This window comes from Argopecten irradians, chromosome 11 (assembly GCF_041381155.1).
Source record: "Argopecten irradians isolate NY chromosome 11, Ai_NY, whole genome shotgun sequence".
Taxonomy (NCBI): domain Eukaryota; kingdom Metazoa; phylum Mollusca; class Bivalvia; order Pectinida; family Pectinidae; genus Argopecten; species Argopecten irradians.
In genome coordinates this window covers 16,922,856-16,941,740 of record NC_091144.1, presented here as the reverse complement: position 1 = coordinate 16,941,740, position 18,885 = coordinate 16,922,856, and the positions used below count along the sequence as shown (strand labels likewise).

At 35.3% G+C, this 18,885-nt stretch overlaps 1 protein-coding gene across 1 annotated transcript in view; it reads right to left on the bottom strand.

Annotated features, from left to right (window-relative positions):
- The window catches only part of LOC138334833 (ATP-dependent DNA helicase RecQ-like), a 19,545-nt gene continuing 660 nt past the window's right edge, over nt 1–18,885 (bottom strand). Inside the window, exon 2 of the mRNA XM_069283597.1 lies at nt 1–363. Coding sequence (XP_069139698.1) covers nt 132–363 — 232 coding nt within the window. The 3' untranslated portion in view covers nt 1–131. The remainder of the gene's footprint in view (nt 364–18,885) is intronic.

The following is an 18,885-nucleotide window of genomic DNA, read 5'->3' as shown; positions in this document are numbered from 1 at the left end:
GATTATTTGATCACATACAAGGATACGCCTCCAGAAGTCAAAAGGACTTAAATTGGTGTTTTAATTACTGTACATGATTACATGATATATACTGGGGACGGAAGTATGGCATCCTCGGCACCCATCGGCTGTCAAGCTATCGCTATACCAAGTTTCACATTTAGTTTGATGTTGGGACGATCCGGACACTGGATATATTCCATGGGTGATTTCAAACAGAGCTTTGCACATATCCCTAACCTGTTCTTTTTACTGGCTGTTGCTGTGAGTACCATCACTGGAACATCTGGGCAAAGCGACCGAACTTCCCCTAACTTCCCGAACCATCCTCTGAACGCACTTTCTGCATGCCTTTCTTCACCCCTGTAAAACATCAGAAAACATAAAGATAGAGAGTTTGTGGGGGAAATTATTAAATTTTAATAGGATAGGATAGTCGATAAAACTTCCTTCTGGTGTGTATATTAGGCCATGGGCTAGGAGGGTCCCACATGCAACCCCCCCCCCCAAACCTCCGAACCAATATTTTTCTGAACCCTTATGACCCACTGATCACAAATCAAAATGTTAACATTGCATAAGTTGGGATGAACTTTGGTTATGACGTCATAAAGATGGCCGCAATCTCGAATTCAACTGAAAAATGAAAAATAGTCATAACATTGACATTTTTTAACTGAAGTAGACAAATGAGGTATCAAAATGACCACAATAGAACAACAAACACATGTCAGGACCACATTATCAAACATATGTAGTGATTTGAACGCAGGAAATGAAAAAAAATACGATTTTAAGCTCAAAAATGGTAATTTTTCAGCATTTTTTTCATATTTGGCTTCACGTAGCAAAATTGTTTCCCAACAATTATTATTGATCGTAATCCGTTATTTGACCTCTTATCAATTGGTTAAAACAACAACAACGACAACAACAAAAATATATAGGAATTGTTGTTATACCATAATTTGGTTTACAAATCATCACCGGATTCGGCATATGATTGTTATTTTTTCCAAACCGCTGACACTACAGTTTCCTGGTGTCTTGGAATTTCCTGAATATAACAATGGCTATTGACGATTTATATATTAACCAATTTGAATTTAAAGTTGGCTGGATATCTAAGTGGGACTTCAAAATAATCCATTTCCATGTTCGTATTTGTGTAGACTAGTAGCCTCTCAAACTGAATTATTACAGCAAAGCGCCAACTAATAGCAATAGGGTATCAAATTAAAATTCCGTAAATACCATGACACTTTTCGAAACGTGTTGTGTCTTTTAGAATGAGCACATCCATTGTTTATTTCCTGTGTATAACGTAAGGAAATAAAAGATGGTTGCTACAGTGTCATATATTTCTTTCACTAGTTCATAATGATAATCAATTTCGTTGTGCGTGGTTTCGACCTCGATGACCTGATGTGATATTACATTACCGGGTCACATCGTGGTTCTAACATGTCAACCGTCCATGGTCAGAGTTAACATCAGAAACATCGGATTCAGGGATGTGGGAGCTCTTCCTTTTTCCAACCTAGTTTCACCTAGATTCACATATCGTATATGATGATCCAGACTTCCCCGGCATGATGGAAAAGACACCAGATCCACATTCTGCAGAGGGTTGAGTTGGTTCTCCTTAATTCGTATGAATCACAGTTCCTCATTCTTGTGAACCTCAGTGACCATAGGTGGCACAGGTGGATTCTTTGAGGTCATAAATGAGGTCTGCAGTGAAGTTTCACTCTTTGCCAAGTCTGGAAAGCACTGTAGAGAACTTTTTACTGGAGAGTCTTCAATGGTCTCTTTACGCATACACCAGATGTGACACAACCAGCACCTTCAAAGGAGTGGGAAAAGTCAGACCAATGAAAAGCATTTAACATTTATGGCCTCATTAATGACCTCGATGATATCATCTGTGCCATTTCTGGTTGTACAAGGGTCCACAAGATTGATGAATAGTACTTCATACGAATTATGGAGCTATGTGCGAAGGAGAACCAATTCTACCATTGGAAGAATGTGGACTGGTGTAATTTCCATTATGCAGGAGAAGTCTGAAACAGCATATATGTACGATATGTTAGACTCTGAAAGAGATCCCACATCCCTGAACCTGTTGTTCCTGATATGAACTCTGGCCATGGATGACAGGCTAGAACAACACTGGTAATATAGTGTCACATCAGCTCATCGACATCGAAGACGACGCTCTGACTTTCGATGAATTAGATACTGATATATCGATTACTCTGATTCGGACTGCATGTGCCAGCTACCAGATATGCCGAGTCTCTTCAGTGGATAGTGCATTGAGGCGAGAAAGCACGCACAATGATAATGGTTATCATTGAGAACCAGCGAAAGACATATGTGACATTGTAGTAACCATCTGACATTTTGCTTATGCTATGCATATGAAATAAACAATGAATCTGCTCATTTTCAAAGACACAAATGTTTTGGAAATTGTTAATGATATTAACGGAAACACAGGCGTAGCTCTGGTTACATTTGTTACGCTATCACTTTACTTTAAACATATTTTATTGTAAAACACAAAAGGATCAGGCACAAGTTATTCCAACTTAAACAGCCGTCTCCTAACATTATAACACAATTAACATATTATACATGATGACTTAGATATCTTATACAGATTAAACAAATCAAATAATATTACTTTAAATAAATTTAATAATAATTGTGTAGTAAAAGCTGTTGTATGTTTAAAGCTTATATGTATGTTCAGAATCTTCCACTGGACCTAATATACGATTGCACATGTTCAAAAATTTTACAATTTACCTCCAAAGCCAAATTTTCATCACCAAAAAGCAGCAAATTAAGGTGTATTTCCAGATTTTGCTCATTAATTTCGCTAATTTAACTTTGTACGGGCATCTAAATAATTTGGACATTCTAAGAAATAATGATAAGCATTTTTACAATGATTTCCACAGTTTGTACAACGAGAATTTTCGACTATATTTGAACGAAAAAGATCGTCATTTAGATTGCTACATTTGTGCCTCAATCTGGTGTGAACAATATTTAATTTTCTGTCACCATAGCTAAAATAAATTGGTCGATGAGAGACTATTTGTTGGGAAAGTGCAATCTTAAAAGAAGAAATGGGTAATGACTTAATATCATTATCTAAATTATTCCAGTTTCTTAAAGTAGAAGGTAAGAAAGACTTGAGAGTGGAGGAGAGTCGATAGTTTGGAATACAAAAGTCGTTATTGTTTCTTAGAGCATATTGATTATTTTCACCAACTGTGGGAGGTAATAGATTCGAAAGAAAGTTAGGAGTATCATGAGTTTTCATCTTATGTAATAATTTAAGTTTTCTTCTAGCTCTCCTATCACTTAGTACTTCCAAACCTGATTCACTATAAAGAGATTCGTTTTTTGCAAATGATGGCAAACCCGTGATTATTCTTGCTGCTTCTCTTTGTGCCCTTTCTAACTTATCTGAATCAATTGAAAAGCAACCATCCCAAACTTCACAACCATATTCTAAAATCGGTAGTATAAATGACTTATAAATCTGTAAAAGGGTATCACGCTTTAGCATATATTTAAGTTTACGCAATACATTTATTTTCTTCATAACAGATTTGTAGATTCCATTGACATGATCAGACCAATTGGCATTTGAATTAAGAGTTATCCCAAGGTGTCTATGAAATTGACTAAAATCTAGAAAGTTACCATCAAAAATCAAATCTAAATCTGCATCAATGTCATTCAAGTTTGAAATGAAGAGCACTTCAGTCTTATTGGGATTAAAAGATACTAGCCATCTTTTTGCCCACCTATTTATCTTTTCTAAATCGCTGTTAAGTGCATGTTCAATGTCTCTACATGATGATGAGGATTTTAATAGAGCTGTATCGTCCGCAAAAAGACGAGTAGAAGATTCAAGTTCATCAGCAATATCGTTTATGAAGATAACAAAAAGAAGTGGACCAAGTATTGAGCCTTGGGGGACTCCAGCCATAATCCTACCAATTTCGGAAAATGAATTATTAATAAATACTTTTTGTTGTCGATGACTAAGATAATTTTTCTAACCATAACAAGAAATTTCCTGAAATACCATATGATTGTAATTTTATAAGTAGACCTTTGTGCCATACCCGGTCAAAAGCTTTTGAGATATCACAAAAAACCATACAAGTATGTTTTTTTTTCTTCCAGATTTATACAAATGTTATGAAAAATTTCTATCAATTGGTAAACTGTTGAATGTCCCTGCATAAAGCCCGATTGGAACTGGAAAAATAAACGAATTTTCAAGGAAATAATTATAAATATGCTTATAAACTACCCTTTCAAATACTTTTCCAACAGTCGAAAGAAGAGATATAGGTCTATAGTTAGAAATGGAGTGTTTATCTCCCTTTTTAAAAAGTGGCATTACTTTAGCAAGTTTCCACATATCTGGGAAAACACAAGACGATAGGGATAGATTAAAGAGAATTTCTAAAGGTTTGCAAACAGTGTCAGCAGTGTATTTAAGCATATGATGACTGATTCCATCATCACCTGATGCTTTACCAAGTTTTAGATTTTTTAAAACATCACAAACCTCATTAGCATCTATAATCAAAGAATTAAAATTACCATTAGTTTTTGTTTCTAAGAGTGGAGGTTCGGCATTATTATCATTTATATGGGTAATACTACAGAAATAATTATTTAGTAAATCTGCTTTATCTTTATCATCAGCAGATAACTGACCAGTGTTTGGATCTATAAGAGTGGGGATAGACTCAGTAGTTCCTGAACTACCTAGAAGTTTCTTTACCAATTTCCAATAATTTCCGGGGTCTCCTTTATAATCGTGATCAATTACTTCACCTACATTATCGTAAATTGTCATTTTTGCATATTTTTTTCATATTATTTACCTTATTTCGCTGAGTTTTGAAATTTGCTATATCTCTAGGACTCTTAGACGTTATTGCTAATTTCCTTAACCTGTCTCTCAATCTCATGTTTTTTCTTAACTCAGAGTTCATCCACGGTTTATCATAAGGCCTGACAGTTACTTCTTTATTGGGTATACATGTATTTGCTAATTCAAGAAAAACTTTTGTAAAATTATCACAAGCAAAATGTACTGAATTACAGTTTTCAAAGAGAGTGTTCCAATCATAATCCCTAATCAAGTTATTGAATAGTTGAAAATTGCCTTTATTGTATAACCACACTTTTCTTTTGAATACGGGTTTTGTTTTAAACGGAATTGAGACATAAGCAATACAGGCTTCATGATCAGTATACAATTTGTCCGATTCAATAACAGACGAATCTATGCAGTGTAAGGAATCTGATAACAAAATAGGGTCTAACAAACTTGATCTAGTTTCACCTATTCGTGTAGGTTCACTAATAACATTTTTCATATCATGGGTGTTTATGATATCCACAAATACATGATTTTGAGGAACACTAAGCATATCTACATTAAGATCTCCCAATAAAATAACATTACTTGAAATATTCTTGGCATTATCTAAGGATAATCTCAGGACATCCCAAAATTGAATATTGTTATGATAATTAGAAAGATATGCTGTGCCAATTATAATTTGCTTATTGCTAGGAAGGAAAACTTGCAACCATAAGACTTCAATATTGTGTACTTCAAAATCAGTGAGTCTATTTACTTTCAAAATACTACTAACATAAACAAGAACACCACCTCCAGCATGATTTCTATCAAGTCTAAAAGGAGAATGATAACCAGTAATCAGTAAATCATTAGTAGAGAGACTAGCATCTAGGTGTGTTTCAGTAAGACATATTATGTCATATTCATCTGCAAGGGTTTCTATATATTCTAGCTTGTTTCGGAAACTTCTGATGTTAACATGGAAAATTGATAGCTCACCTGAATCGGGACCAGGGTTTGACTCAATATCCATATGTTGTAACAAAAGCAGCATTAAAATAAATTTAAAATCAATGTTGTGAAGATTTGATATCAAAAACATATTAAGATAATTTAAACAAATGAAAAAATCAAACTTGAGTGTACTTTTGATATGCGAAAAACATTTATAATAGGAAAAGAAAATGAACATATATTTCAAAAAACATTTACCGTAGGCTTTGGAGTAAAATGTACCAATTGCCACTCGGTGAGACATATAATCATTACCCATTATCAAAAATAAAAACTTGTACAACTGATACATACGAGTGGCAGATCGGAGTGAACAAAATGAAACGTGTAAAAGTCCAGTAGAAGATCATGAGCATGGCGTATAAAGGAAACGAACAATCAAAACATGGTAAAGGGGTGAAAGGAAGAAATAAAAATAAAATACATACAAGATATTTATGCATATATAGAGTGTTTGCAATTGTAAGGTCAGTAAAGAGGCTTTATGATAGAACATCATTTAAACACTTGAAATTGATAATTTTCTCTATTTTAAGTATAAATATAATTTGATTATTGACTTAGATAAATCAACAAGATGATTTTGGATAAATAATAATAATAACAAAAAAACAAAAAACAAAACACATCTTAGAAAATACGGCTAACATTACTCAAGGTTAACTCCAGTATCAATAGTCCCAAAATAGTATCAAAATTATAAAACGTGAAAAAAAGACGTGCGTTATTGAAAAGATATTCGGAGAGGGGGGACCAAAAACACGAACCAACAGTATATATATTACTTATATACAAGTATTATTTGATGTGCAATGTTGACAAGATGTCAAAAAAAATATAACAATGAGATATATATACAACATGAACAAACTACTATACAAACTAAACGTACAAGTTGTAACACAGAGGTATTTGGAATATTTAACCGCCAACGATAATGGTAATTAAATAATTATGAAAAACTTTTAAAATGTGTGTACTAGCAATGACTGAAAGGACCTGTTCAATACTGTCAGTTATTACTCATGGTGAAACGATCCAAGAGACGACAACTCTAGTTGCATGATAGATTACAGAAAAGTAACACTCAGGAAGAGTTATCGTTCTTGCTGATGGAGTCAACTAAAAAAAAAAAAAAAAAAAAAAAATGCAAGGAACGACATATTTAGCTGCATGAGAGAATTCATAAATAAATCAGTAAATAAATAGGGTTAAGCTGAATCTAAATGTCCGATCCTATTGCATCTAATATTTTTTTAACATAATGTCCTTGGTGTTTTACAAACAAATTACGAGGCAATTCTATAAATATATAAAATATACATAATAATATTAATCTTTTTTTTTAACCTGGTATTCAACACATTAAATAAGTCAGCTATAATTTTTGTAATTGTTGATGAAGATTGAAACAATAATGTAAATAAAGAATTATATGCAACTCCAACGGATGATCTTACTTTCACATAATGTTTGTGTTTTTTATCACTTGCTGTATACAAAGTGTACATGTATTCAGATTGAGATTTTCATTTTTCTTAACATTATGAACCTTTGAAAGGTGATTCAAAAGTGGTTTAAGAAGGTAAATTAATATTTATTAGATATTAACACGCTTATTATAGTGCTGCAAATGATCGAAAGCAGTTTTTTTGAGAATCAAAGTATTTCACAGTAATGATAAAAAAAACCAATCATTGTGTTATAAAGACTACATATTTACACTGAGTTTCCAAATGAATATACATTTATATATTCATGCTTATCATTTATATAATATATACATGTATATACACGCATGGAGAAGTTTAACCATAATTGTTTTCGTTACATAGAGAGAAAAAACAACAACACATATCAAAATTTTCAGGAGGTTTCAATAGCCAGATTGTCTTAACGACGCAGATTGGGCTGGAAATCCGGAACGAGAGCTATGATGTCACTGATGCAATGAATCTGCGTTTTCCTATCGCCTTGTTGTTTCTGCGCAAAAATTCTGCCGTCACGAGTCCAGAACGATGATATTCTTTTCTCATGACGGAGTTTGTTTAGTTCACTTATTATAGCCTGTCTCCGTTTGGTGAGAGCCTCGATAATCATAGTGCCGTGACCGTTTTGTTTCAAGAGTGATTTTGCTTCAAAAACATTTTGTCGATCAAAGTACCGGACGAAGCGTGCTATTATCGTTGTTTTCCCATTCCTGACTGGTCCAAGGACATGACAACGGGAAATCTGAGATTCTGTAATCTTCACCTTTAACTTTCGGTTACAAAGATCTAAGACCGCTTTTAATGAACTGAACGATTCTTCATCAGGTACAGGTACATTGATAAACTTTAGGCATGTACGTCTACTATACTGTTCGTGTTCGTCTAAAACATCATCATGCTGTTTTTGGGCCAACTCTAGCTGTTTGATCTTAACTTGGAGGGCAGAAATTTCGTCATCCTTGGTTTTCAAGATTTTCTGAAAATGTTCGTCTTGGGTTTTCATTTTCTTTTTAATGTCAGTCTCAACAGAACCAGACAACACTTGTTTGAGATCTTCTTTATTTTCGAGAATCTTATTCATTTTGTCCTCAGCAAGCTTTGAAACGGAATCTTTGCAGACAGAATCCATAGCCTTAGATACTGCTTCAGCAACTGGAGCTGCGAGGATCTTCACTAGGCGTTTTATAAACTCTGAGAGCTACGCCTGTGTTTCCGTTAATATCATTAACAATTTCCAAAACATTTGTGTCTTTGAAAATGAGCAGATTCATTGTTTATTTCATATGCATAGCATAAGCAAAATGTCAGATGGTTACTACAATGTCACATATGTCTTTCGCTGGTTCTCAATGATAACCATTATCATTGTGCGTGCTTTCTCGCCTCAATGCACCTATCCACTGAAGAGACTCGGCATATCTGGTAGCTGGCACATGCAGTCCGAATCAGAGTAATCGATATATCAGTATCTAATTCATCGAAAGTCAGAGCGTCGTCTTCGATGTCGATGAGCTGATGTGACACTATATTACCAGTGTTGTTCTAGCCTGTCATCCATGGCCAGAGTTCATATCAGGAACAACAGGTTCAGGGATGTGGGATCTCTTTCAGAGTCTAACATATCGTACATATATGCTGTTTCAGACTTCTCCTGCATAATGGAAATTACACCAGTCCACATTCTTCCAATGGTAGAATTGGTTCTCCTTCGCACATAGCTCCATAATTCGTATGAAGTACTATTCATCAATCTTGTGGACCCTTGTACAACCAGAAATGGCACAGATGATATCATCGAGGTCATTAATGAGGCCATAAATGTTAAAATGCTTTTCATTGGTCTGACTTTTCCCACTCCTTTGAAGGTGCTGGTTGTGTCACATCTGGTGTATGCGTAAAGAGACCATTGAAGACTCTCCAGTAAAAAGTTCTCTACAGTGCTTTCCAGACTTGGCAAAGAGTGAAACTTCACTGCAGACCTCATTTATGACCTCAAAGAATCCACCTGTGCCACCTATGGTCACTGAGGTTCACAAGAAATGAGGAACTGTGATTCATACGAATTAAGGAGAACCAACTCAACCTCTGCAGAATGTGGATCTGGTGTCTTTTCCATCATGCCGGGGAAGTCTGGATCATCATATACGATATGTGAATCTAGGTGAAACTAGGTTGGAAAAAGGAAGAGCTCCCACATCCCTGAATCCGATGTTTCTGATGTTAACTCTGACCATGGACGGTTGACATGTTAGAACCACGATGTGACCCGGTAATGTAATATCACATCAGGTCATCGAGGTCGAAACCACGCACAACGAAATTGATTATCATTATGAACTAGTGAAAGAAATATATGACACTGTAGCAACCATCTTTTATTTCCTTACGTTATACACAGGAAATAAACAATGGATGTGCTCATTCTAAAAGACACAACACGTTTCGAAAAGTGTCATGGTATTTACGGAATTTTAATTTGATACCCTATTGCTATTAGTTGGCGCTTTGCTGTAATAATTCAGTTTGAGAGGCTACTAGTCTACACAAATACGAACATGGAAATGGATTATTTTGAAGTCCCACTTAGATATCCAGCCAACTTTAAATTCAAATTGGTTAATATATAAATCGTCAAATAGCCATTGTTATATTCAGGAAATTCCAAGACACCAGGAAACTGTAGTGTCAGCGGTTTGGAAAAAATAACAATCATATGCCGAATCCGGTGATGATTTGTAAACCAAATTATGGTATAACAACAATTCCTATATATTTTTGTTGTTGTCGTTGTTGTTGTTTTAACCAATTGATAAGAGGTCAAATAACGGATTACGATCAATAATAATTGTTGGGAAACAATTTTGCTACGTGAAGCCAAATATGAAAAAAATGCTGAAAAATTACCATTTTTGAGCTTAAAATCGTATTTTTTTTCATTTCCTGCGTTCAAATCACTACATATGTTTGATAATGTGGTCCTGACATGTGTTTGTTGTTCTATTGTGGTCATTTTGATACCTCATTTGTCTACTTCAGTTAAAAAATGTCAATGTTATGACTATTTTTCATTTTTCAGTTGAATTCGAGATTGCGGCCATCTTTATGACGTCATAACCAAAGTTCATCCCAACTTATGCAATGTTAACATTTTGATTTGTGATCAGTGGGTCATAAGGGTTCAGAAAAATATTGGTTCGGAGGTTTGGGGGGGGGGGTTGCATGTGGGACCCTCCTAGCCCATGGCCTAATATACACACCAGAAGGAAGTTTTATCGACTATCCTATCCTATTAAAAATTTAATAATTTCCCCCACAAACTCTCTATCTTTATGTTTTCTGATGTTTTACAGGGGTGAAGAAAGGCATGCAGAAAGTGCGTTCAGAGGATGGTTCGGGAAGTTAGGGGAAGTTCGGTCGCTTTGCCCAGATGTTCCAGTGATGGTACTCACAGCAACAGCCAGTAAAAAGAACAGGTTAGGGATATGTGCAAAGCTCTGTTTGAAATCACCCATGGAATATATCCAGTGTCCGGATCGTCCCAACATCAAACTAAATGTGAAACTTGGTATAGCGATAGCTTGACAGCCGATGGGTGCCGAGGATGCCATACTTCCGTCCCCAGTATATATCATGTAATCATGTACAGTAATTAAAACACCAATTTAAGTCCTTTTGACTTCTGGAGGCGTATCCTTGTATGTGATCAAATAATCGATCAGGTAGCACTATAACAATTTTATCCTTAAAGTTGTATTTCTTGTAATTTTCACTGAAACGATATGCCGTTTTAACATTTGATATTTGAACATGGACATGTATATTGATGATTTAGCTCCCCAAAACCATATGTCTGCCTATAAGAGAGCCAAAACCTAGGTATCATATATTCCTGGTTGTGAATAAAACGCCTTCAATCACCGCCTTGTTCAGTACCTTCGGGTTTTGTCGGAATTCCGAATCGTATCACGTGACTGACGTCCACACGTCCTGCACGTGGTGATCCAGGTAACTAGCGTAAGCGCACATGTACACGTGTTTGTTTACGTTTTCCTTTTGACTAATATGAGCAGACCGTGCTGGTATATGTCCACAGAGCGAGTATTTGAAGCATCTAATGCACAAATACCGTAATATAATATTGTGTGTATCAAATGTTGTAGTGTGCGAGCATTATTTTTTGTCGATCCAGTCTTCTGAGATCGACCACAAGTTGTTTTGTTTACGAAAAATAATTGACATTTCTCTTGGTTTCACAACTCTCGAGTTTCTTCGAGATTGTCGCGACGATGTTCGGAAGAGTTCGGAATGATTCGGCCTCTTTCGAGCCTATTTTTCACGTGTACACGTTAAAAAAGATTTTTTACTTTTATAATTCAAAATACTGCCAGTGTTGCAACTTTATAAAAAGTGGTAAAATTATAGAAGTTTAAAACTCAGAAAAACGGAGAAAAAATATGTATAACACTTCAACAGTTTTTTACTATGACAAAAAGAGCGAAAGTGATAGACCATTCAAACTTTAAGTAACATAGGGTTGCATATTCCATATTAGGCCGAATCAGGGACTTGTACAAGTTAAGGAACATTGTTGTATCGATGTAGGTAAAGGTTTTGAAGATCAGACCAGTTAATCTGTTAGCTTTTGAAACACAGTTGGAGGCATGCTCACTAAATTTCATTTTCCTATCAAAAGTTACGCCAAGATCTTTTTCTGATTTTGTTTTGGTAATTTCACTCTTTTGACCTTCATTTTCGATGTTATATTTGTTAATGTTGTCCTTGGAGTTACCGATACACAGGTGTTTACACTTTATGGCATTAAGTTGCATGTTCCAGGTCTCGGTCCATTTGCAAATATTCTCAACATCTCTCTGTAGATCCTCTTTGTCATCATTGTTGCTTACTCCTTTCAATAATTTTGCGTCGTCGGCGAACATTTTTATTGCAGTTTTGCACAACTTCCGACATGTCGTTCACGAAAATTAAAAATAATATTGGCCCTAAAATGCTCCCCTGCGGGACACCGCTTGTGACGTCACTTACGTGGGAGAATTCACCGTCAATACAGACCCGCTGCTTCATTCCAATAAGAAAGTTTTTGATCCAATGTAAAACATTTCCTCTGATACCATATTTTTTTTCCAATTTTAAAAGTAACCTTTTGTGAGGGACCCTGTCGAAAGCTTTACTGAAATCGAGGTATATGATGTCAACGTTTTCCCCCCTCTCCATCCATTTCATTGGAACTGTAATCTGTGACCTCGATGAGTTGTGTCACACAGGATTTCCCTTTCATGAAGCCCATGTGGTGATTTGAAAAATTAAGCCGTTTGCATTCCATATGAGTGGTTTGATTTACCTATCTTTCAGAATTCGTTGAAGAATTTTACTTGATATCGACGTTAGAACATATTGGACGATAATTTTTCTGTTTTTGAGTCTAGACCCATTTTTGTGACTCTCGGTGTTACATGAGCAACCTTTCCAACACTGATGAGTAGTGTTCCCTTCTTCTATTGAATTTCTTGAATATTATTTCTAGTGGCTCAAATCAGTTCATCATGATGTTTCTAAAATCATCAGTTTTGTGATGGAATATGTCTGGACCTGATGATTCTGTTTGGATTCAGTTTCCAACAATGGCTGAAAGGAATTTTTTTCGTTTAGAGTTTAAAGTTGACGATTTCCAATGCAGAGTTGAGAGTTGAAATTTCTATAAGTGAATGATTGTTAAAGGTTTCTCCGTCTGGTTCATCATTGAAAAAAACACAAGGAGAAGTTAACTTCTTTATAAACCATTATTGGCTCTTGTCCTATGCTTGTTCACTCCGATGTCATTTACCAATACGATTCCTCCCATTCCCCCTATCAATTCCTCTGATACTCCAGCGGATTCCGAGCACTTTACGAATCTTTACACACCCTGGACTAGTCAATCTTATCAAAAAAACTGTGACGGTCAATCATCCAGAACAACTGGTTATTTTAGTCCTTTGATTTACATCGAAAATAGCCGTGTAAGCGAGGTTACTCGATGTTGACTGAGGTGGCTTTGAAGTTGGACGTTCGCTCTCTCTGTAGTCTTCCAAAGGAAATATCTTTGCTGGTCTGTGATTGGGTCAAGCAGTGTTTTCCGCTGAAACTGCCTTCAAATTCACTATGAGATAGTCCAGGGGTGTAGAGATCGTAAGTGATCGAAAGCCCTGGAGTATCGGAGGATGATTCCCCTACGGATTGTACTTGTTTTAGTTTTAGCGACCGTATATATTTCCAGAACTGTTTTGGATAGTCTTTTTTATGTGTTTGGCTACATTACGTTCAAAGAGATATTTTCGACCACTCTAATGGAGGATGTTGCCTTGTTCCTCGCTATTTTGTTTTTATTCCAGTTTTCTTGTTGTTCTACAGTGTTGATATCTTAACCACACCATTTATGCTTATCCTTGATGTTCTCTCTAGCTAGTTTGTCTAAAGGGGCTCTGATTGCTTTGGATGGTCGTAATGGACTTTGCTTCCACAGGGACATTTTTATATCTACTATAATTGATACAAGATTCTGCGAATGATTTCCACGATTTCATCAACTCCCTTTCCCTCTAGGAGAGTATGCCATTCTTTGTTTCTTTATATCTTCTTTGATGTTTAAAACTCGTAGTTTCCTTGAAATACACAGGATAACTTCCCTCTAAACGCAGTCCACCGGGATTCCTCGAATTAACACCTATTCGTTGAACTGGTCGTACGGTCCCGACCGTCTCTCCTCTGATCAAATCGAAGTAAACAAAACCGCCCATGATAGCTCGAACTGCTAATTCGTTAGTATCGAATACCCCGTATTCCTCGAACCAGGAAATATGTACACCGTTTGTGCACATCATATACATAGTATGTACCCATGTATTCGACGAACAGGTGTGTTCGCCGGTATACCCTGAGATTTTTTTTTTACCTGTGTCACACCTGACTGCACCGACCAACATGGATAATTGCTCACGATCTTGTCATTTTATACAATTGGCGTGTCAAGCCTTTAGGTAATTAAGTGATTAACGGTGTCATTATTACCTACCTACACGATCGCACAGCCGTTGATATTAATGCTTAACTTTATTTTAAATATTTTCAGAAAAGGCATTAAGTTATTAAATGTTTCTCTCGTAATAATCTTCGTTTGTAAATACGGAAGTTGTTGATCCGTAGTTAAATAAGAAAGTACGCATTGTGAAATGACAAAAGAGGCGGAAGATATTAATTGCCTGACGTCCGCCTATTTATGAAAAAGTTTATTTTTTTTGGAAATTCATCGTTGGTATTCATTCGACAGGCTAACTCAATGTTATTTGCCGAAAAGATGTTAAACGATATCAAACGATATTTGCAAAGTACATTTTATCAGTGCGTTCCGTATCTTTTCATGTTAATTGTATTTTGTAACTTTACTCGTAAATACTAAATAGACATCTATAGATATCATTCCTTATGTCCGTAAATATGTTGGTTAATAACTTTATTGTGAGTATGGTATTTTTGTAAATGTTTTAAATAATTTGGGATAATTAAATAATAGAAAATGTACTCCTTGTTGACCAATATGGATATTTAGTACATTAACCTAGATGACGAGCGCTTACTCTGATGTGAATGACATTTGATTTAGGGCTTTCTCATTAGCTTTTCCAAACGCTAAATTTACGTTATACATTTTTTCAACTTGATATTGCTATCAATACAACACTTAAATAAAGAAATCCAAAATGCTGAAAGATAGGGTAATTAAAATGCTCATTGCCGTGCATTGTTTGTCATAGTTTGAAACCGACATTTTAACTGTCGATCTTGACCAACCTCGGATTGAGTCGAATACCCCGTATTCCTCGAACTATTGACCTGGTCCCCTGCAGTTCGAGTTGTAGGGGTTTTACTGTAGTTCGTTTTCAGTGTGATTTTAATCGCTGTGTCTGAATATAAGTTAAGATTAAAAGTCAATAGCAAGTGTCACTATGACCAAGTCGGGTAAATGTTCAACTTCATCAACCATTCCCTCTTCGTTGGTAAAGATCAAGTCAAGGCAATTAGCCGTTTAACCCTCTCTATATCTAGTAGGAAGCTGGACATGCTAATTGAGGAAATGATCTTTCGTCGTTTCTAAAAACCCATAGGCTGGATGACGTTCAGTAACTGAGGTCGAACAGTTATTCCAATTGATCTCTTTGAAATTGAAGTCTCCAGTTATTAAATATGGCTAAGTGATCGTTTCAGTGCATCAGTATTAAAAGGTGTTCTAATTTGATGTTTATTGTCGTTATCACTGTTCGGGCTTCTGTAGATGTTTCCACTCAGTAATTTATCTTTGTTTTTTCAAATTTATGCTGCACCATACATGTTCGTCGAAATTAATTGAAATGAATTCTTTCATAGCGTTGAGATTTTTCTTTATGTCATAATAAGAACCCCACTTTTTTCCTTCTTCGTTTCGGTGAGTGTCATAACCCGGTATATTGTAGAGTTCCTGATATGGAAATCTGAATTCGTCTGGTTATGGAATTGTAAACTAAGTAAAACCACTGCATGCTCCGTATTTTGACAGTGAAAAATGTAAACAAATCACCAACGCCCCTACTCGCATAACTGATGTGGCTTAGCTTGAACGAAATCGTGCATCCTTGGCTTCAATCAACACATCTCATCGGTAGAATGGAAATCACTCTACATGCAACAATTGTTGGTTTTTAATTTTCCTCTCAATATCTATGTCTATGATAGCATGTCTATGACAAATGTAAACAACTGCCGTCGGCCATTCTCTCGCTTCGAAGTCCCCCCAATGCCGCCTCAGCGTCCCCTAAGTCAGAGGTACACACCTCCTGCGCACCCGGATTCCGTTAACCTTCTCCAAGGTGTAAATGTCAACTGCAGCACCATGAACGAGATAAGGTAGGATAGCTTGGTTCTTTGACCTACATCTTAACAGAAATCAGTTGATAAAATAACGGGACACACTGCACATTGTATTGGCTTTAAAGTTGGATGTCGTCTTTTCAAATAACTTGCAGATATAATTGTTCACTTGATTTTGCTATCACATAGTCCATTGTTTTTTTATTGTTCCCACGTTTTTTTTATTATTGCATTCTATAGGAATTTTAGTTGTTTATACAAGTTGATGAGGATTATTGAGGGGGAATTTTTCTGAAAGACTTTTTCCTAAAAGTTGTTGATAGCATTTTGGCCCCACCCTTCAGACCCGCAAAGATTAGCCCCATCATTCGTATAATTTTGAATCCCCACCCCATATGGGTGCTCCACACACAATATGAGCAATATCCATTTATCAGTTGTAGTTAAGTCGTTTTTAGCAATATAACCAAACGGATTCCGTGACTGTTAGGCCAATGAAGTAGTCGGCATCAGCATTTGTACAACTTTTTATCCCCAACCGGTAAGGATAAAACATTAAAACTAATCCCCCCATGTATGTAATTCACATACATCGGGGATTCTGATGAAATTTATTAATAAATTATAGTTCTAAGTACAACGCCGACACAGCTGTAAGTATAGATGGTTTATTGACACGGCATGACTTTACGTAAGGACTACAAGCTGAAGGCAACCATGAGATGCGGTAAATCAATGAATAGAAAACGTAAATGTCAATCATCAGATACTACGAGCCAATAGCTCGTTCATTAACATAAGTGACATTGAGCAGATATACCTAGATCAGGACCACATATAATCTGTGTTGACAGTATTCGACACTAACAAACATAAAAAAAAAACAGGTTAGACACATATAACACAAGACATTGACAGGTAAAACAAGGTCAGAGATGTCATCATTATAATATTGTAACCATGGTCACTGGTACAAGGTCAAAGGTCAAAGCAATGGTAACCACCACATGATCAAGATTGCGTACCAACCAATATTAAAAGGTGAAATGTCTCATGATACAACCTCAGAAAAACTTTTATATAAAAGGTCAAAAGCGTAACTGAAGATATCATTTTTCAAAATTTTGTTACAATTGATACAATTTAATTGATAAACAAGTTTGAATAAATCAGAATATAATGCCAACTGCCTGTGACCTTGAAAAACAAGTCAAAATCTTGTGACTGCGGTTACCAAGCTGTGATAAAATAAAATTTCTTCGACATATGGATATTTGAAGTGCATACGATGTGTACTTTATTATAAAAAAATTACATTGCATGAACAATTAAATGAAGTATAAAATGATAAAGAACATAAAAATCTACGTTGTTTGAAACTTAAAACACATTGTTAAGCAGGTAAAATCAAGGTGATATTCAATTTATTTACAAGACAACTAAATATATAATTTATTCAATCACAGTACACATACTACATTTGGCAAAAAAAGAAAAAAAAAAAAAAAAAAAGATGGCAGGGAATAGACAATTTGAAGGTCACCATGAATGACATTTCTTGCTATCTATATATATATATCTACCTTATAAATAACCATACATGTCTTCACCGTTTAGAGTTATAGTTGTAAGGTATGGGTATCCTACAATGTGGAAGAGTATTACATTTACAAGTCTACGATAGGTTGTGTATAATAATGCCAAAAGTTAATTGATTACCAAAAAAAATATGTTTAGTTTTTTTTGTTCATTTGATACAACTACTTAGACGGTCTTTTATAACAAAGTTATCTGCCAATGGTAGCAGGTATGAAATTGTGACAATGTAACAGTAAACGTTATGATTCACAACACAATCATCATCAATACCTGGATCAAAGGGCAGATAACTCAGTATTACAAAGTTATCATTAATAGTCATCCCACCTGTTAACTTCGATCTTCTCACTCATGACTACAATAAGGCAACAAAATATATACACCATTTTTATAATTCATTATACCAATTTAAACTTATTTTGTAAATAGTTTAATTATAGAAGACCCACACTATTTTGTATGTGTGACTCAAAGGAGCATGCAAGTTAAGCTAATTGTGTTTAATCATCAAATCATCATTCTGTTATAAAGTGGATATATCCATACACATAATAAATTTACTCACAGTGGAAAGACAGTCAGTTAAATAGATTACTCATTAACACAGAATTTGATACAGAAACCAGCTAAATCACCACTCCTGAATAAGCAGACCCTCGTCGGTTCCTATAATTTTATCCTAGATCTTCGAAATTGAAATTTGTATTTACCAGACATATGAATAAAAAATTTCTGAACAATCAAATAAGCTCACAAGCTGCCCCGAGTAACTAAAAAATATCCCATCTAACAGTAAAATGCGAGATAATCATATAGTTGCCTAGTGGCCGAGATTACGTACGAACAGAATACACGTTACAAGCGCCATTCTAAAATGGCGTGACCTACAATTACAGGTTTTTTTTAATGCGTTGGTTTTACAGTGAAACAAAAGATCAACTTGGATTATTAAAACATTTAACAGAGACA